The sequence below is a fragment of the Triturus cristatus genome, chromosome 6 (genome assembly GCF_964204655.1).
Source record: "Triturus cristatus chromosome 6, aTriCri1.1, whole genome shotgun sequence".
Taxonomy (NCBI): domain Eukaryota; kingdom Metazoa; phylum Chordata; class Amphibia; order Caudata; family Salamandridae; genus Triturus; species Triturus cristatus.
The window spans coordinates 913,081,279-913,102,673 of NC_140589.1; the positions used below are offsets into that span (position 1 = coordinate 913,081,279).

Genomic DNA, 21,395 nt, shown 5'->3' on the forward strand with positions numbered 1-21,395 from the left:
TTGTGTGCAGTAGTTCTAATCATACCAGCCATGCGGTGAATAGCAATCCAATCGAGCCTCAGAAATAGTCCTATTTGGCTTTAAACCTAGTGAAGCTGCACAAGGTTTAATGTGGGTTGATTAAGGAATTAGGCTGGGGATTTTAGGACTGTAAAATTAGAAGGGGTGTTTGTAAGAGACTGGATTATTAATTTGGGGATGGGAGTCCCACAAAATCAATATTCTATTATTTTGTTAGGTAAAAAGGCATCCATTAGTAATGTTGGGCTCACCAATGGTAGAGTCTGGGTCAAGCATTTGGCCTCCCTCTGAGACAGCATTGAAAGTATTTGAGCAGCACAGAAATAACATTATAGTGAGTAACCTAAACAAGGTACAAACTAATTTAATAAAAATGGACATATTTAATAGGCAAAATAATACTGAGAGAGGTAAACTTGGTAAAGTGGATTACGAGATGTGAATTTCCAATTTAAAAAGAGCCAAGAAACATCAAAGCATCAATGTCAGGGTGTGGGTATACTAACATTTCAGGCTGACCACGAAATAATCTAGCAGTTCCCTCCAGTGAACAAAGACACCTTCTCGCATAGTCGCAAAAACATAAAACAAAAATCCTCAGTTGGGCAAGGTAGGAAATTGTGACCTCTGAGGATATGATGAAGCTGAGCGTCTGCTAAAGACTTAGATTTTGGCGCCAAATGCACATACTGGAGACAGATGGAGGCTGTAGTCGAAGCTGCTTCGACACTGGAATCACCTTTCCACCTTTTCCTGCCGGCTACACTTGCCCATACATTTCCCTTTTCAGAAGCATAAAATACAGAGGGGGAAAGATAGGACTCCAAGAGGACAGATATGTGGAAGAGGAATACTTGTGAGGTCTTTCTATAGTCTACAGTTCAATGTATGGCGAGCCAGAATTCATAGGTGCTAATGTTCTATTGTTCCAGTCATTTACTGCCTTCCTCTACTCTAACTTTCTACGGTTGGACTTTCGGGTTTTTGGAGTTTAGACTCCTCCGGTGAGAGCACAACAGATACCTGGATTCAGCAGTCCTGCAAAAGCCTCACATGTAACTTATCACTAAAAGATGCAATGGAACAAACTAAGAAATAATGTCCAAAAAGATTTAATGTTTATTTGGTAACTTTGGCACCTTTACCCGATCCTCCAGTAGTACCACTTTCTAAGGGTGCTGACGTTTTTCTCCTAGCCGTTCATAAATCTCCAAAATTGGAAGGATATCTTTAGGCCACCAGGCACACACAGCAGCCACTTTTTTCATCCAGAGTCCAATTTACTGGTCAAATGTCTAATCTTCTCTTCTTGTCCTTAATGGATCTGGTAGCACAGAAGGCCAGCTGAAGTGTGACTATTGAGAAGTACTTCAGTTCTTGATTACAGAGGAACGCAGGTGAGGCCTCAGTCAGGCAGAGGCCAGGTTGAAACGGAAGGCCGTTAAAACGCTTTTGCAACACTCCTAACTTGAGGAAAACTATTCCAGAATATACTATTCTAGGGTCTTTCAAAATAAAATGCACAAACTGTCCCAGCATTAAACTCTATACTCCCTATTGTAGTAAGTATGCCTATTCTGCATGGTCACTAAGGGTTTTTGCCTCTTGATGGACCCTATATTTCTGCTGATTTTAGGGCTCAGTGCCCTTACTCCTGCTGCCAGTAGTAACGTTCCTGTGCTACTTCTTTCAATATGGTTGAATTGGCATATTCCTAATTGGCATATTTAACTTGTCTGTAAGTCCCCAGTATGTAGTACAAAGTGCACCCAGGGTCTACAAGTTAAAGGCCACTAGTGGACCGCAGTGCCTATTGAGCCATCCTCTACAGTGGCAGTTCAAACGGCTTCAGGCCTATCCTTGTAGCCTGATTGCAGTAGGGTCAAAAGGGCAACTTAGTCTCCCTCTTACATATTAATAAGTCATCCTTATATAGACCTTGCGGGCCACAAGGCAGAGTGCATGGTATTTATAAGTAGAACATGAAGAAATGTATTGTTAACATGTCCTCACAGTGAGTAGCACCCTAAAACCATTTTTCACTGTAGAAGGCCTCGCTGACATATGTAGAAATAGATTCACATTCTAATACTGTATCTCAGGAATGGGACTAGCTACAAAAATTAACAAACAACTATTTTTAATACCTATTAAAATTCAATTTAATGGTGAGGTCAGATTTTTAACAAATATTAAGAAAAAGTAACTTTAAGAAAGTTACCTTTTCACTGCCTGAAGCTCCTGAAGGTTAATTTTGAATTTGTTCTCCAACTTTTCACAGCCTATAATTTTTGGACATTACAGTGTCAAATCCTACTTGAGAATCAAAGCGTTAGTTAACATGTCTGCTGGGTTGACGTATAACAGTTTAAAGTACACTTGTAAGGAAGGAAACAGAACGCCAAGACAATTCTTGTGTATCTACTGTCAGGTTGCTGTTAAACCCTACATTTATCTTACCAGATGTCTGTCTTTGGGTTTTACATACAACACTGAGGGCCCACTTGAAAGGTAGAAAACAGGATGCCAAGGCAATGCTTGTGTATTTAATGTCTGTTTTCTGGACCCCCTGCTTTGAAGTCCTACCAGGCTTCTGTCTCTAGGTATATTAGGGGTACAGTGGCTGCTTTTAGGTTTGGATGTAGGAGGACACTAGGATTACCACTAAACACTCCCAACACACACACTCAGCCTTCAGAGCCCAAATTCGGTGTGGCTGTAGACGTTTACCATCTTAAAAATGCCTAAAGTGGGTAGGGCTGGCCCTGAGAACATTTACCTCATTGGTTAGGGCATACCCAAGAGTCACCCCACCCACTAGCTTGTGCCCAGCATAAATGTGGCATCTCCAGGTACCCACTTCAGAACACTGCTGGTCCTGAGGAAGAACACACAAGGATTGGACATGCTGTCTGTGACCTGAGAGAAGCCCTGAAGGACTGGACCTGCTACCTCTTGTACCCAGGACAAAGAAATGGACTCTGAGGGACATAAATTTGACCTTCTGTTCAAGCTAAACAAGCAAAAACAGGCTTTCCTGCAACTGCTCCGCTGACAGTGGCAATTGGACCTGGACTGAATGCTGCTGTTGGCTTCTGTCTGACACCCTGTGAGTCTCTAAGTGCCTCCTATAAGGTGCTGGGGCTTTACAAGTGTACGCCGTTGATGGATTGGGATTAAAGGACTAAGTAAAGTCTACTGTGAGCACTGAATATCATTGGCTTTCTGTTCTTGCTCTTGCTATTCCTACTTAAAACGTTTAAAAAGTTGTATCTCTGATTCCCCTATTTTGATTCTTTTTCATTTTGGTGTCATTTTGTTTATTACAATTCACTCTATTTTCCTACTTCAGTTTGGGATTTTTATCATTTTGCAATTTTACTTTATTACTGTTTTGGTATGATATACAAACTTTACAATGCGCCCTATGTTAAGCCTGTTTGCTCTGTGTCACAGCTACCAGAGGGTTGAGCTCAGGTTAGCTTAGTGACTTTAAAGATTCACCCTGACAAGGGTTTATGAATATTCATTGAGGTAGATAGTGACCCACCTCAACTAATAATCCAATTTCTCACATCAGTAAAACGCTGTATTATTATAATGTGGAATATATCCTTGGAACCGCTAGAAAACCAGCACATCATGGCTCTGAGCCCATGCCATATCCTATGGATGTAGAAGCCACAAAGCCCTGGTTACCAGAAGCATACTATTCTAAGACGTCCAGACAGCCGTTTGAAGGGCCTCCTTGGTGTATATTTTCAGTTCCCTACTGTCATGTTCCAAGGTAACCAGTGGTGAAGTCTAATAATTAACTTGCTCCTACTTTCTTGCTAGAGATCTGATAAGAGACCAACTCTTCCCAGAGTTCCTTTGTTTGCTGGTGGGAAACACTCAAAACCTATAATCTGCTTGGGAAATCTGATTACTGTTAGCGATTAGGAGGAAGTACAGCGGAACCAGTATGGGTCTGCCTAGGCTTCAAGCAGGTATGTACAACTTTTTACAAATCATCTTTGGAACAAATTCACCAAAAACCTTTGTTCACCAGCGTATTAAGTTTGTGATAAAGATGACAGTGGTGTAAACATATTTTCTTTAGCCTTCTACTGGGGCTATGCGTTTTATTCTTAAAAAGGCCTTTCAAATGGCAAAATACCCTTGAAGTTGGTCTAGTGCAATAGAACTTTGAGTCTTGTCACATTAATTGCATGCAAAATCCATATTTGGCATTCCTCATTTTTACATACTAGACACTCAGGCATTGTGGGTACTAATGCCCTGCCTGACAAGGCTAATGTAAAAAGTATTATTTTCAGCACGTCAAAATGGTTTACATTGACATGTACTGACTGGTGCTTTGCATGCAGCAATTGAGGACTCAAAGTGTACTCTTGAAGACATGTTTTAAAGCACCTGTATGAATGATTTTGCAACATGATTCAGACCAGGCATACTAGCTAACATTTAGGCCACTGATTACATTTCTGCACCAAATTACTGCTGCCTTACCTAAGACCAATACGAATGCCAATGTCAATAACCTAATGCCAATTGGAATTAGAGGATTAGTCACCATGGTTAGGGGTTAGAAAATATGTGCTATTAGATTTCTCAGTCTCTCAGTCACCAGAGTGAAATATGCAGGTACAATTTAGGCAAAAAATGGGAACCCAAACAACTAAGATGCACATTCCTAAAGTTATCCTTTGTCTCACACTTAATTTGGTGTCTGAAATAAAATATGATGATCATGATTCCATTTTATACATTAAATCATAAAAATAAATTTGACTGGTCTCCAAGTAAACTGTGAAGGCATTTAAATGTTGACCTGTGTCTCAGCCGATGGCTCCTTAGTGAGATATTGAAGAGTCACCATGTCAAGATGGCCTCCATTAGATCTTACTATTTACGGGACACTTACCTCTTACATGTATGCTACCCTGTATAAAAGGAACCCTTGATGGATATACAGGTATACTGACAAAAACAATAAATTACACAGTACATGAATTATCAAAGTATACATAAGACAGCAACATATCAGGAATGGTTATAAAAAGAGAAATGCATTTAAAAATAAGGATACCAACATGGCTCATAAAGGAAGAGTAAGGTTCTTACACATGGCAGTTATTGATGACAACAATTTTAGGGACAAATCAAACTTAATCATTACATACACTGTGTATAGCACAGATTCTAACAATAGAAATAAAAGAGTAGCCGTAACTACCAGAAAGAGACATATAAACTGTGGAATCCCATAAAACATCAATGACTGTAAACAAAGAAAAAATTGTGAAACAGACTGATGTCGCTATATATATTATAAACACAAAAGGTCATGGGATGAATGCTTGCAAAGTCTAGCCACTTGCAATTGTTTGGGATAGCATTCCAATCCATCATTTGTTACTCACTGTGCCACTCTTGACAAAGACCTACCTTATGCAAATCAGTATTGTCCCTGCTACTCATTGGAACAGTTCATCACGAACGACCAGACTAGGGCCCCTTTGCCCTATATATTAATCCGGACAATTTAACATAACAGCAAGTGGCTGATCATTTTAACACTTCTTTACATGGGTTCAGGAGTAGCGTGCTACTCGCCGAAAAAGTCCTTTGATACCTTGTCAAGGGTAGCAAGCACTTTAAAAATGCAACTACAATTCAATACAATAGATATAACTTAGAGATGCCGCCTTACCTTTATCTGATGTGTTTGCAGTAAGTTGTTGTTGGTTTTCATTCTCCTGAACATGGAAAGAAAAGAGCAGCTATTAAGTTAAGGGTCACCGCAAATGTTAGTTAAAAGCATTATGTAGACTGTCGAAAGCCAGTACTCGATTTGAGTTGCAGCTGTCATGATATTATGTGCTTGTCCAACCCTCTAGAATTACTGATAAGGTCACGTCTGCATATGCCAGTACTTACATTAATCTGCAAAGGGTTATGCTGATATTTCTACGGTTATGTTTATAGCCCAAGCCGTGTTTTTTTTTTTTTTTGTAGGAATCAGAAACAGCTCAGCCTTTTTGGAATTTACAACTTAATATAGAATGTTGTCACATGAGTAACCGTCCTTTTCTAGGTCCTAGGCCTAGGTTCAAACTTACAGAGGGAACTTTGGATATGGAGAATAACATTTTTTGTTTTGTTCCAATATCTTTATTATTTTTTAAAAACAAGAGTTAATAGAATTATAATAAAATGCAATACAACATAGCATTGTGATCTATAAATAGGTGAACATTGAATAAATACAGCCTTGAAAATAGAATTCATATGAAAAAATAATGAAGTCACAAGAAAAACAGAATAAATATATTATAAATGGTATATGTTTTAAATAGAAAATCGTAAAGCCTGGGAAGCGGAAACTGAAAGAAAAAAAAAAAGAACAGCTCCTTCTAGATTTAGATCAAAAATGTGTTGTATTGCTCAGATAAGTAATGTAACATAATAAAAGAAAGAAGAAGAGAAAAAGAAAGGATAGAGAATAGTAAAGAAGGAAGAAAGAGGGAAGAAAGGAAGAGAAAGAGAGGGCGAGCGATAGATGGGGGCAGCTGCAGTAGAGACAAAAGGATATTGGGCTACCAACCCTTGAGAAGACAAATTCACATATTTTTCCAGTGACCTCCAAACATTATTAGAAATGGAAAGAGTATATTGCCTCTCTACAACAGAAGTATGAGCCCCACGAAGATATGATACCCATGCCCACCAAGTATGATAGGATAAGAGAGATAGGATAAGAGATTATAGGATTTTCACTCTGTTAATATATCTTTGACAGCAATTGATATAAGGAGATCTAATAAGTGCATAGCCGTATCATCAAGGGGTAAAGGAGTTGATGCAGCCCATGGTCCCAATAAGATTGTAATGAGAGCTCCAATGAAATATCAAAGATTAGTGATAAATGTTTCTGAACTAAATCTCAAAAGGATTGTAGCAATGAGCATTCAAAAACATTTGTTGGGGAGTGCCTGAAACCAAATTGCAATTCTAACAAAGATCATTATCCCTAAGCTTCAACTTGTGTAAGCGAGCAGGGGTCCAATGCAGAAGATTCAATGTAAAAAATGTAGATTGAATAAGAGATGGAGCAATCTTATTCCGTAGGGAAAGCTTCCCAATCAACTGCCAGGTCTCTTGTGAGATATGTTTGAAAATATCTTTTTCAAAATGATGTGACCATTTATCTTGTGTAATTGTAGACTGTGAAGGAAGTGGAGCGGATAAAAACTTTTATATTCTTGAGGCAGTATGACCTGAACGAGACCACATAGAGAAGTGAGATAGTAACCAAGTCTGTACAAAGGGATATTTTAGAAAGGGCAACCTTTAATTTTAAAAAGGAATAGAAATCCATATTATTAAGGTTATATTCTCTAGCCAAAGAGGAAAAGAGAAGAGGATCATGATTGGAATCATAAAGATCTTTAACCAACGTAAGCCCTTTAGTGGCCCAGGAAGACATTGTAACAGGATCAATATCAGTACCGATTTTAGGATTACAACCATAATGAAGACCACCTCGATTTATGAATGGGTTCGGAAACCTTTTTGTCTATAAATTTCAGTGCATTAATTGTGTCGGAAATAATACGGTCTGAATGAGGTAGTACAAGCTTAGAAGCAGTTAGAAAGGAAGGGGTAGAAAGAGGAGTACACAACTCTTGTTCAATATAAATCCACAGGGGGGGTATGGTGGGAATCCGATAAAAACCAAAGAGCACCCTGGGACGCTAAAAAGGCAACTTGATACAAGTTCCAGCCTGGAAGATTACATCCACCCAGAACAGAAGGCTTTCTAAGATATTTATATGTGATTCTAGAACGTTTATCACTCCACAAAAATGTTTACGGAAGTAAATCAATCTCATGAAAAAAGGATGAGGAAATCTTTACAGGCAGCATGGAGGATAAAAAGCTAATAATCGGAGTTATCATGTATTTAAGAGTTTGAAGTCTTCCCCACCAGGAGATATATTTCGGAGATCAGGAGGACAAAAGATCTTTAACCTTAGCTAATATGTGAGATTCATTATAAGAAATAGTATCTAAAAGGTTGCTACAAACCAAATTCCTAAGTATTGAATCCGAGTCGATTGCCATTTGAAACCAGCCTCACCCATGTGAGAAGGGAAACACAACGCATTACGAGGGAACATTTCCGTCTTTTCTTTGTTCAGAGTATACCCTGAGACGAGCGAAAACTCTTTAATAGTACTAGAGATGGCAGGAATGGCAGTAGCAATATCTTCAGAAAAGATGAGAACGTCGTCCACATAGGCAGCCGTTTTAATTGCATGTCAACCAAATTGAAAGCCTTTGATATCCTGATTTAAATTGAGTAACTGAAGGAGTGGGTCTATAGACAATAGAAAAAGAATGGGTGATAACGGACACCCCTGTCTAGTGCCCTGACGTAAATAAAAAAAAGAAGACGTAGCCCCATTGACTCTGATGTTAGCTTTAGGTTGCGCATATAGGGACATTACCATGTTGATAAAAGAATCCCCTAAGTTATGAGATTGGAGTACTGCTTGTAAAAAAGGCCAAGAAACTTTATCGAAAGCCTTTTCGGCATCATGAGCAATCGCAGCCGATGGCAAGGCAGAGAGTTTCGCTTTCTCCAATATATGACAAAAGGTTCGGATATTAGCTCTAGCAAGTCTCCCTTTTACAAAGTCAGTCTGAGAACCATGGATAAGACTTGGAATATGGCCCGCCATACGCTTAGCCAGGATTTAGGCAAAAATCTTAGCTTCCATATTTAGTAGCGAGATTGGACGGAAATTTTTAGGGTCAGAATGATCCTTCCCTTCTTTTTGAATCACAACAATAGTAGCCTCAGCGGCTGAACCAAAGACTTTACCAGACATTACAAAGTTATCAAAGACTTTCTTGAGATATTTTATTATTGAGGATGAAAATATCTTGTAGAAAGCAATAGGGTAACCATCAGGCCCTGGAGCCTTCCCCGACCGAGTCGCCCTAATGGCTTGAATTATTTCTTCAGAATCAGTCGTTTGACCCAGAGCAGTCATCTCCGACTGTGAAATAGTATGTGTAGGAATCGAGGACAAGAACTGCTGACACACAGATAAGTCACATAAATCCTTGGGAGTGTAAAGTTTTTCATAAAATTCGCAAAAAACTTGTCGAATTTCTTGAGTATGGTATTTCCTAGAGCCATTAGAGTCATTAATATATGAAATCTGAGCTGTTTTGACATTCTCATTTTGATACTTTAAAGTGGCAGCCAACATCGTACCTTCTCTATCCTGCAGCAGCAAGCGTCTAGACTTTTGAGCATCTACACCAATATAAGCTCTCTTAGTGACAATGGAGATAAAAAGAGTATTTCAAATTCTTGATGTCTTGCAAGAGAGACTTATCATTAGAACTTCTATATAATATCTCTTTACGCTTGATCTCATCCCCTAAAGACTGCAGTGACTTTCTAATATCACTCTTCCTTTTTGACATTTTTTTGATAATATGACCCCTAATAGTGCATTTAAATGCATCCCATAATACTATTGGGGAATTCACAGAGGACTCATTATCTCTGAAGAAGTTATCAATTTCCTCAGATAATTCTTTAACTTCATCCTTATCTTCCAAAATGTATGTATTAAGACACCAAGTACGAGGCCCTTTTTTTATCTGTCAGATTAAGGAGAGTGAATGAGACAGCTACATGATCAGAAACAACTATTGGATGGATCATTATGTTACTAGTATGTTTTGTTTTAAAGGAGCAGCATCAACTAGAAAATAATCAATACAAGAAAAAATAGAATGTGGAGAGGAGAAAAACAAAAAATCACTACCCGTAGGGTTATGCGGCCTCCAAACGTCAGCAAGCTGATGAGCAGAACACATATTGAGCACTTGCTTATGTGACCTAGGAGGACGAAATTTAATAGCAGAGTGTCTATCTAAGATAGGACCCAAAGGCAAATTAAAATCACCACCAACAATTGTTCTTGCATTTTGAGGGATGTCAGAGAACTTCTTATTTATGGAACGCCAAAAGAGTTGATCATCAATATTGGGGGCATAAATATTCATAACATATAGATCATCCGAACCATTGGACAAGCGAGAAAGCAGCCATCTACGATCAGTATCATGTTCAGCAGTAACAATAGACCAGAGTTTTTAGAAATCAAAGTCACAACCCTGTTCCTCTTACTAGAGGCTTCCGAACAAGCAACATCAAGAACCCACTCCTTCCACAAAAGCAATGCTTCCTTAAAGGCTATCTTAGGCTCCTGAAGTAGACCAATATCACCAGATAAGCCTTTGCAATAATCTAGAATCTTGGCCCTCTTAACAGGGTGATTCAGGCCACGCACATTAAGTGAGATTACATTTAGACCAGTCATAGATAGACATAAGACAACACAGATAAAAGCATCTGATATAGGAAAAAGGGAGGACAATCTAACAGGACATCAGTTTTAGGGGTAAATGAAAAGCAAAAGAGACGTAAAAAATAAACCGAAGCAGGAGTCCCCAGAGAAGAAAAGATAGAAAGAGGGAAAGAAAAGACTAGAAAGAAGAAAAGGAAAGGATACTTCAAGGCAAAAAGGATCATAAAAAAAGAAGAAGCCCACCAGGGGATGTCTGTAATAGACAAAATGTATGGGGGAAATAACGTGGAGGAGCAACCACAGAGGCCAACACACACATGCAGACTGCTCAAAAAAGATAATGCATTGAGCAACGGAACCATAAATATTAATCTGTACAATATTCTCAATAATCGGTCAATAGGGTTAAAAGTAAAAGTTCCAAAAACTACATATATCGCATTTGAAAAATGAGCAACATATTATCATGTCTTAAATATAAAAGTGAAACAATAATACCAGATAAAAATAAGTTAAGACATTATTAATAACAATAGTAGGTAATATAAATAACCGCCTAAGGCATAATAAATACACATAAGTGGCATAATAAATAGCAAATTGAGGCATTATAAATACTAATATAGAACAATAAAGTCACAACCCACTAATGTAACAAAAACTATAGAAAATTATAGCATCCAGAAAAAATACTAGATTCAATGAAAGGGTATGAAGTAAATAGTAAATAACTATACATAATAAACAATTCTATTAGATATGTCTTATTTGATGAGTTACCAACATATTATCATCTAAGAATAAATACTAAGGAATATGAACAATGACGAAATAAATAGCATATTCCACATAAGATACAACTCATTAATTAAATACATAAATGGAACTTGAGCTGTGCCACCTGTTTGCAACTTGAACAGCACAGGGGATGCCTGTCACTATCGCAGCTCCGTCGGGACCAGAGGGGGCCAGGACCTACCGCCCCAGGGTGCATCGCACTTCAGCACCAGCGCGCATCGTGCGTCATCGCCTGCGCCAGGAGACGCCAGATTAAATCTCAGTGCGGGCTCCCGCAGCGCGGGATGCACACGGGCAGCGCCCGGGCAAAGCCCGGGCCAAGGGCGGGCACATCTGAGCCCGTCCAAGGTCGAACGAGGCTGGGCTGGGCCGGCTCTCTTGGCCCGGTGGATTGGACTGACGATCATAATAACGGCCACACAGAGAGTGACAACAAATCTAGGACGTCAAGGTACTTTTTTAAAAAATGTTGTTTCTGACAGTAACATCTGACATTGTTATGGTCGGAATACTACATCTGAAACGGGGGTCTCAATCTGCCCTTCCAGCTTATGTTATACTGCCTCCCCATCACAAATATCTGCCAGGTGTCAGTTGTCAGGGGGTCTGATAAGCAGATAACACTGATAGAATGGGGAGAAGAAAGGCGGTCACTGCTCCTACAAAAGGCCCCGGGTGATACAAAGCAAACATTACTGAGTTACCTGACGGGGCAATGGGGGCAATAGAGAAGCAGATATCCTCGGTAGAGGAGTCCTTAGTGTCAGGCACGGTAGGAACGAATATATGGCCCAATAATGTAAACTAAGGGGCGATAAGCTCAACCGGGTACAGCCCGCATGACATCATACCACAGAACGGCTGCATTCAAAATATGACAGACCAAATAATACTCAGCGACCATGACTCGTTCACACAACCCCCACAGAAGAGCAAAAAAACCCGACACATACAGATAAGCGTTCTGAGGCTACCGAAGAGGGGGGGGTGGGGACACAATAATTATCAAGTTCATTTCAACAAATACGGCCAACCCCGTCAAACCTGGTAAAAAAAAACAGCTTGAGGAAAAAAAGGCACTTTGAAAATCGTAGCAGAGAGAGACAACAAAGCAAAAACGAGTACCAGTGACACTGACCTAAGGAACTTTACTACCGTAGTTCAAAAGTTAGACCTATTCCTGAGAGACTCACTAGCCAAGATCGAGGATAGAGTAGATCAGTTAGAGCTACTTTTGGCAAAGTGTTTAGCCAGGGAGGAATCTGTGAAACATACAACTAATGATCAGAGGCAGGAGGGTAATGGTATAGCCAAAATATGTAGGAGTTCCAATCGACGGAGCGATCAATGCCAGATCAATCCCGATAGAGAAGCCATAAGGCCTAACGCAAGCAAACTTTACCAACCAGACTGACATCTTCCCGTATCTACTCCCACATTTAATGCAACTGGCCAACACTTGACTGTTATGCAAAAAAGGGGGAATAAGGGAGCAGTTACGCAAAACCACACTTCCAACTCGACCCCTTGCTCTCAACCTAAAGCACCTTTATTTGCCAAGACTATTTTCACTGAACCATCCTATTTAGATTTACCACCTGCAGCTACACCATACAACAGCAGTACTCGCATATGTACCCAGGTTAAAAGCTGAAGATAGTGAACCCTAGGAATCCCTAAGAAGCAAGGCACTCCATTGGTTAAGCACAAAGGTTGGCTGTATTGAACAACTACTCATGGAGTTTAAGATGGCCCGTAGGCTTAAGTGGGTCGGAAAAGATTGAAAAACCCTACTAGGTGATTGTGTGGTGTTAACGTTTAAAATGCCCCAGCTAGTGAAGAACATTTTATGGAAGGCAGAGAATAACTTCTCGATCACGGGGGGTATTAATAAACTACCCCTCGGCTTTTTTTTACCAACCTCCCATTGCGTTAGAGAAAGGCCGTAACAGCGGATTAATCGAGGAAAGAAACCAGCACATTTACAATGTAACGGTGGGAAATCGCTTTGCATTACTCCCCTCCATAGAGGAGATAGACTGACTGGACCATTCACTTAAAATTACTGCTATCAACTGACAAGCCCAAACCATCCAAGAGCCAGAAATGATTGACTTGACCCCTAATAGTGCTCTCTTAAAAGAGGAAGATAGGCCACTGAAACAGAGTGTAATTCAAGAAGACAACTCCTTAGGCATCGCCGACATCCCTAATACCAGACCAGAACTAGGGCCAGGAACACACAAAGATAGGGATTCACTCCAAATTAATTAATCACCTCTGGTACAATTTTGTCAGGAAATTCAAAAATGTTTGTTTACAAGAGATGTGGTCTCTGAATGAAATACACATTGAAGGTTATAAGACATACCATACGCCAGCCATACCATCCATACACGGAGGCCGAAGGGAGGTCTGAGTATATATGTTTCAAATTTGTTGACGATAAACAAAATATCTTTTACTATCTCAGAACCGAACTACCAACTTGTGATTATGAACATGGACAAACAAAACTCTGTTGTCTTGATCAATTTCTACAACAATGTACAGAAGGAGCACTTGGTGAACATATTAAACCAGTTTAGAAACTCCCTACAGGATATCCAGAATGGCAGTACAGAGAATGTTCTATTTGTGTGGGGGGGGATATTAATACCTCTTTGTGTTCATATAATAATGATGTAATATGATGACTGACCAATGAAAACAATTGCAATTTACCCCATTTCCCGCATCGTGTTTATGGAGATGCTCTAAATGAGATTTATTTGTCTTGGATATGGGTTTTGCTAATGTACTAAGCTCGCAATCAATCCAATTTACCCAGACCTTCAACAGGAGAGGTTTGAGTTCGATTATCGATTTTATAATAATTCCGACTAGGTTCACTTTCGCTTTCCGCTTATTGAGTTATAAAACTCACAAGAACGCCATAAGCGATCACTTTCCTTTGAGCGTAACTATATCTCTTCCATCAAAAACTCAATATTCCCCATAATAAGAGGATATATGCGGCCCAAAATTTGGTAATCGACAAAATAAATGGGTATTCTCTAAAGTGGTATACGGTGGAACCACATAAGATCATCAAGACAAGGGTGTTCTAGTTAGCTGGACATTTCACTTGTACAAAATCATAGAAATTCCTCCGTTATAGTTAGTGCTGCTAACCTATAACTCGCGCGCTCGCAATGCACTGCTGATGATGTCACATATTACATCATTCATGGTGACATGCGGTGACATAGGCACCCTTGCACCATGGTGCAAGGATGTCTGTGTCGTGTGGAGATTGTTTTTGTGCAGGAAGGGACACCTTCCTGCACAAAAACAATCAGTGAAGGAATTTTCCTCTTTCAATGTATGCTGTGGAATGCAGCATGCATTGAAAGAGGAAAAAATGAGGAGAAATGAAAACAATTCTCCTCGTTGCGCCTTGCTACACCAACTCTAGGATGGCGCAGCATTCACACACATCTCCAGATTTACGATTTCTCATAAATCTGGAGATGTGTTTTGTTCTATGGCTGTTGCGTGGGAATACCCACAGCAACACCTATGGGACGCCCCTTCAACACAAAGTTCTGTGTATGAAGGGGTCGTATTTACAAGGAGAGGAAAAACGACACAGGGTGGCTTTTCCTCTCCTTGTAAATATGAAGGAGTGCCTGGAGCCATCACTATGTTACAAAAAGTGATTTACTGGTGGCACAGAGTGCTTGTAAATCTGCCCCATAAGTGTTTAGGTATTGGCAGACTGATACAATAAGAACATAGCGTTGGATGGGTGATTAAAGAATTGCATGAGACTGACAGGAGGTATCCTATGCTGCATGGGTACTACTTCAGTATTTAATAGAGTGGACCAATAGTATGTACCTGCTTAGAGATTTGTAGGAATTATGCCCAGAATATTTTGTGTGTACTTGTGTTGGTGCCTAGGTCATTTTATAAGAATACCACTAGTAACTGGAATGATGACAGTGCTGCAAACACTTAATTTATAAGTGCTTACGTATTGGTGGAGTGATAGGATAAGTAGATAGTGGTAGATAAGTGATTAAAGAAGTGCATGGGATAGACTGGACGGTTCCTACACTGCATGAGTGCTAACTGGGTATTTAGAAGTGTATCAATAGTATGTAGCTAGTTAGAGGTCTGCTTGGATAGTGCACAAAATATTATAGATGTACTTGTGTTAGTAGCTAGGCCATTCCATAAGTTCATAACTAGTAAGTAGAATAATTACAGTATTACAAACATTACGTAGATAGTGCTGGATGGGTGAATAGAGAAGTGCATGGGACACACAGATGGATTCCTAGACTGCATAGGTACTAACTGGGTATTTAGAATAGCGTATCAATAGTAAGTAGCTGGTAAGAGGTCTGCATGCATAGTGTACAAAATATTGTACCTGCCCTTGTGTTAGTGGCTAGGCCATTCCTTAAGTATATGACTAATAACTGGAGTAATATCAGTGCTGCAAAGAGAGAGCATGCTAAATGTATTAGTGCTTAGGTATTGTCAGAGTGATAGGATACGTAGATAGTGCTGGATGATTGAATGGAGAAGTTCATGGAACAGACAGAAGGATTCCTTGACTGCATAGGTACTAACTGAGTTTTTAAAAGACTGTATCAAAGCTATGTAGCTGATTAGAGGTCTGCATGCATAGTGCACAGAATATTGTAGCTGTACTAGTGTGGTAAATAAAATATTACCGGGACTTAATTTGATACAGAAACATAATAAAATAGCTCAGTAAATAAGAGGCAGAATCCGTGGTATTAGAGGTTCGGAATGGGCTTTATTCCAATGATCGATTATAATCGGTTGCTCCAAGTCCCATCACCACGGGGGTTCAGGAAGTGAAGTACATACTTTATTGACAAGAAATGACTTTTATAGAACATACATTACAATGAAGCGAATGCAGTAGGCGTAACAATTGATAAGGAAAATGACGATTCACATGCGTAACCGAAAATGGGTGTAATAAGGAGTAAAAAGGAACATAATTGGTTATGATGTTATATATAGGTGGATCTATAAGATAATACTTGGCATAGATGCGCGCGCAGCAGCATGACGTGTGATTGACGTGCAACTAGGGGGTGAAGGGGACTTGACATTTAGCTCTACATGTGGAGACGAAAAGTCTGGGGGGTCAAGTCAACCTAATCCCAAATCATATCTAACATCCTATGTTTAAAGAACTATGTTATCCACAAAAGAAGGACTCTCGGACAGAATCTATTCTATACTGCCTGTGCGTGCGTGTACGAGCGTCTAAGTGTCTATATGAGATGCAAGGGGCAGAAACCTTCCATGGTAACAGGGCTATGAATTACTTGCGTAAAGACAGAGAAGCCGAGCCTTTGCTCGGTAGCTGGAAGAATGTTTACTTAAACTACTAGACAGGAATGCATTGGGCAGGGACGGAGCAGATAATTTCGAAGGTGAAATACAGTTCTTGGCAGAGAATAGGCTGATGTCAGGCTTCGTGAGCCGCGCAGAGAATGAGACAAAGTTCATGGTCACAGATGCAGGCTCAGACTGGAGTTTTCAGAGGCAGAAGGCAAGAAGAGTTTGATGACAGAATCAGGGCCTACTTGCCTGGACTGAAAAAATGGCATAAGTGAACCATATAAAGCCGGTGGCCTTTCATACTTAGGAATGAAATATCCGACCTATTCATGGCGGATCTGACAGAGGACATGTTGACGGTGGACGCACATGTGTTTGCGTCTTCATAACTGGAACTGGAGGGAACATACATGTACTTGTGATTCATACATGAAACCGTTGGGGTCCAAGATAGGGGACATAACTGATCAGAAAAATCCATATTTCCACATTCCCTCCTTGTCCCCTACTTGCCCGTTAAGAGATATCAATCTTCATCAATCCATTGATCTGTTCATATAACATCATTTGTTCTTCTTTCTTCTTCTGTGACGAATGAAATCTTGGTGGTGGAATACACGATGTGGCACACAGACCACAGATCGCTGGTCCACATTGTAGACATAGACAGCAACTGAATAGTATGAGAAGGCCAATACCTAGGAAGGATAGAACTCTCCATCCCCAGGCTGATATCACACTCCAAAACCAACTGGACCAAGTCCAAGTGCCTGGGTTCTGGTGTATCTGGCTTACAATCTTATGAAGGCGAGTTATAGCTTTATATACAGATGGTGAATTTTCTGGTATGAATACGCAGCAGCTTGATCCGATGACCCTACAAGCTCCGCCCCTATCAGCCAGGATGACGTCAAGGACAAGACGATTTTGAAGCACAACAATCCGCATAGCAGACTGCTCTTCTGTTAAATTGCCTAAAGCGGAAATAGTTTCATTCACTACTGCTTCAAGGGTTCTAGTTAATCTACGTATCAGCTTACTATTAGTAACAGTACCTATATAGGGAAAGATGCCTTTATTAAAATCTACATACTTGTCCCATGCCGTCTCAGTATAATCGACAATTGGGAGATCTCTCCGCTTTCTGTTGTGTACTAAATGAATATTTCTATAATAATCAGGAGGAGCTAGGAAAACAGGTGGCAAAAGAAATGCAATGTAGCAGGTACCATCCCAATCTAGAGGTAGACGCATATATGCAGTCTGACCACATATAAAGTAGGAGTGGCGATAAGCTCTAAATGAAGATTTGCCTTGATCACTGAATTCTACTATAGTAGTGCATTTACTATGGCCCATATGTATGGAACCAACTTTTCTTACACACAATTCACCCTTCGCTGGGAATACTGACATAGTGGGTAAAACTAGTTCAACTTCGGATTCGACATTTAGAATCATGAGATTAGGTGTAAAATTACCTAATCCATATACTTCATTTTCTAGATCAGTTCCTGTTCCTTTGGGGCGACCCTCCTTGTCAGGGTAACAGACTTTGAATAAAACTAGGTTCAGATTTCCCCATACCCAATGGTCTTGATAAACTGCTGTGTCTGAGTCTATGGAATTGATTAAACTAAACCATGCTCCACAGGAGCCATTATGTGTAAACGGATGTGGAAAGAAAGGCAGGACTCCTTTATAATTCTGATAGGGAGGGAGCCGGCCACACACCCAACAATTAGTAGCATTACTAGTCTGGTGGGAATGATGTAACATACTAATGAAAGTGTTATTGCGCAGCGCAAGTCTATAGGACAATTCATGCGGGGGTAGATCACTAAAAGAATGTTCAGCAGTAACATTGTAAACGTTTCTGGCAATAGGGTAATATATGTGCAACAATATACTTGCAGTAATTATTAAAAGACTTAAGAAAAACAAGGTTAATAATGTCACTATGCAATGACTACGCAGTGATTTACAATACGCCTGTTGTTTCAACATTTTTCGCGATTCTCCATGATTCAGGTCTAAGGGATACATGTCGGAGACAGATTCAACCGCTTCACCTTGGAGAGGACTTAAACAATCAAATCGTCCGACGGTCTAGGCCTGAGTTTTAGTTTATAGAGTTCCTGGCTGTTGGCCTCAGCCAAAGGTAGTTTTGAGTCAATGGGTGAAGACACACGAGGTGGGCTATTTACATCTGCAGGAAGTCCATGAAATTTCTTGATATGACTTGAATGAATCCATCCTTTTCTGCCTTCAATCTTCACGGCTGTTCTTGTGGTCAGCAGGACCAACTTGGGTGACTTCCACCTGGGCTCCAGCTGGGTCTTTCGGTCGAAATTCCTCACAAGAACGAGGTCCCCCGGAACTACGTCAAGGGGTTTCACCTCAGTGTTGTCGGGAAAGGCTGCAGCTACCTGTGAACGACAAGATTGTAGTGCAGACATCAAGGAAGCCAAGTAATCTGTCAGCATATTACAGTCAATATCAGTTATTTTGCGTGGCATAGGCGTCCCCCACATATTTGGTGGTCTGCCGAAGATCACTTCATACGGGGATAGCCCTGTTCGGGAGTGTGCTACCATTCTCGTGTAAAAGAGTGCAACTGGTAGTGCTACTACCCAGTCGACACCTTTCTCCCTGCATATTTTGGACAATCTAATTTTCAGGGTCTGATTATGTCTTTCTACGAGACCTGCTGCCTCGGGGTGTCGGACACAGTGGAATTTCCACTGATATCCTAACAGGAGTGAAACATGTTTCATTAGTTCGGATGAGAACGGCTGGCCGTTATCTGAGTGAACAACACGTGGTAAACCGTATCGTGGGAAGAATTCTCGAACCAACTGTTTGGCAGTAGTCGGGGCAGTGTAATCTGAAACCGGGTATGCCTCTGTCCAACGGGAAAGAGCGCAGACAACTACGAGAACATATTTGAATCCTCGACATCGTTCCATCTGGATATAATCCATCTGGAGTACTTCAAAAGGGTGATTAGGAGGATGAAATCCACCCTGTTCTACAGGAACGCTTTTTCCTGGGTTGAACTGGCAACAGATCATACAGGTACGGACCTTTTGTTTGGCTGCTGCTCGTAAATGTTTATTGAACCAAATGTGTTGAATGCTATCTAGCATAGCTTTTTCTCCTAGATGTGCTGGACTATGTATAGTGTTAATTATAACTTGGACCATTGAATCAGGAAGGAACCACACAGACTTTTCCTTCATCATCCATCCTTGGTCCGTTTGGATCCCTCCTAATTCGGTCCATTTCTTTATTTCATCTGGTGTGGCATGTGTCTGGATGTCAATTACGTCAAGAGTAGGATCTTTAACTGTCATACAATGTGTCGGCATCGGGACTATTGTCTTTGTCATGTCGGAGGTTTGAGTTTGAGCAGTCTGTTTAGCTGTTCTGTCGGCTAGATCATTGCCTTGAGAAATGATATCAGTAACCTTCGTATGAGCCTTACATTTCATAATTGATATTGCAGTGGGTAGATGTATTGCATCTAATAAGGCATGAATGAGGGGTCCGTGCTGAATGTGGGCACCGTGGGAAGTTAAATAACCTCTCTCTCGCCACAGCACGCCGAAGTCATGTACAACTCCGAATGCATAACGTGAATCAGTGTATATGTTGACTTTTTTATTCGTGGCTTGAATACAGGCTTGTGTCAGAGCGATGAGCTCTGCGGCTTGAGCTGACAAAGTATTTATACGATTTGTTTCAATGACTTCAGTATCTGTTGTGACTGCGTAAGCAGCCACTAACTCTCCTGTATTTGTTCTCATACATGAACCATCTACATACAATGTCAGGTCTGGGTCTGACAATGGAACATCGGTTAAGTCTTGTCTAGGTTTCGTCGTTATAGTAATAACTTCAATACAGTCATGGGCTAGTGGGTCTGTTCCGGTTACTGGCAAAAGTGTGGCAGGATTCAATGTGTTACAGCGTCTGATTTCTATATGTGGCTGAAACAATGTAAGTTCGTACCCTGTAAGTCGCGCTATAGTCAAGTGTTGTGTTTGCGTTCTATTTACAAGAACCTCTACTGCATGTGGTACTTGAACTGTCAATGGATGTCCTAACACTATGGCGTCGCTCTGTCTTATTGCTAAAGCTGTCGCTGCTACTGATTTTAGGCATGCAGGCAAAGCCTGAGCTACGGGATCTAATGTACTAGAAAAATAAGCACATGGTTTGTGTGCTCCTGCTTGTTCCTGTGTGAGTACTGACAAGGCAGTACCTTCGCGTTCTGTAACAAAGAGTGTAAACTGTTTTCTGTAACATGGCGTTGCTAAAACAGGTGCTTGGCATAAGGCTTTCTTTAGGCTTTCAAAAGCTTGTGTATGTTCCTGAGTCCAAGGGAGAACAGTCGATGTGGCTGCCTCCTGTGTTGTCAACTGAATGAGTGGTTTTGCTAGAAATGCATACTGAGGGATCCACTGCCTACAATATGAAGTGAGGCCTATGAAAGCCCGTACCTCCTTTTGTGTCTTGGGTATTGGCATGTTAGCTATTAACTGAATGCGGTCGGGTGTAAGCTGCCTTCCCTCCTTGGACAGCGAGTGTCCAAGATAAACAACTCGCTGGACACAGAATTGCAGCTTAGAAGGGGACACCTTGTGCCCCTTTTCGGCTAGAAATTGTAAAACTGTCAGTGATGCTTTTTCACATTCCGGTTCGCTTCTCGCGGTGATCAGCAGATCATCGACATATTGAAGCAGAGCAGTGTTAACTGGCATGTGGATACTGTCAAGTTCTCGTTTCAGTGCTTGGCTA

At 40.5% G+C, this 21,395-nt stretch overlaps 1 protein-coding gene across 2 annotated transcripts in view; it reads right to left on the reverse strand.

Annotated features, from left to right (window-relative positions):
* ADGB (androglobin) overlaps nt 1-21,395 on the reverse strand; it is a 1,188,702-nt gene that overhangs the window by 639,428 nt on the left and 527,879 nt on the right. For both annotated transcript variants that reach the window (XM_085611585.1, XM_085611586.1), the window contains exon 14: nt 5,738-5,783. In XM_085611585.1, coding sequence (XP_085467711.1) covers nt 5,738-5,783 — 46 coding nt within the window. The remainder of the gene's footprint in view (nt 1-5,737; nt 5,784-21,395) is intronic.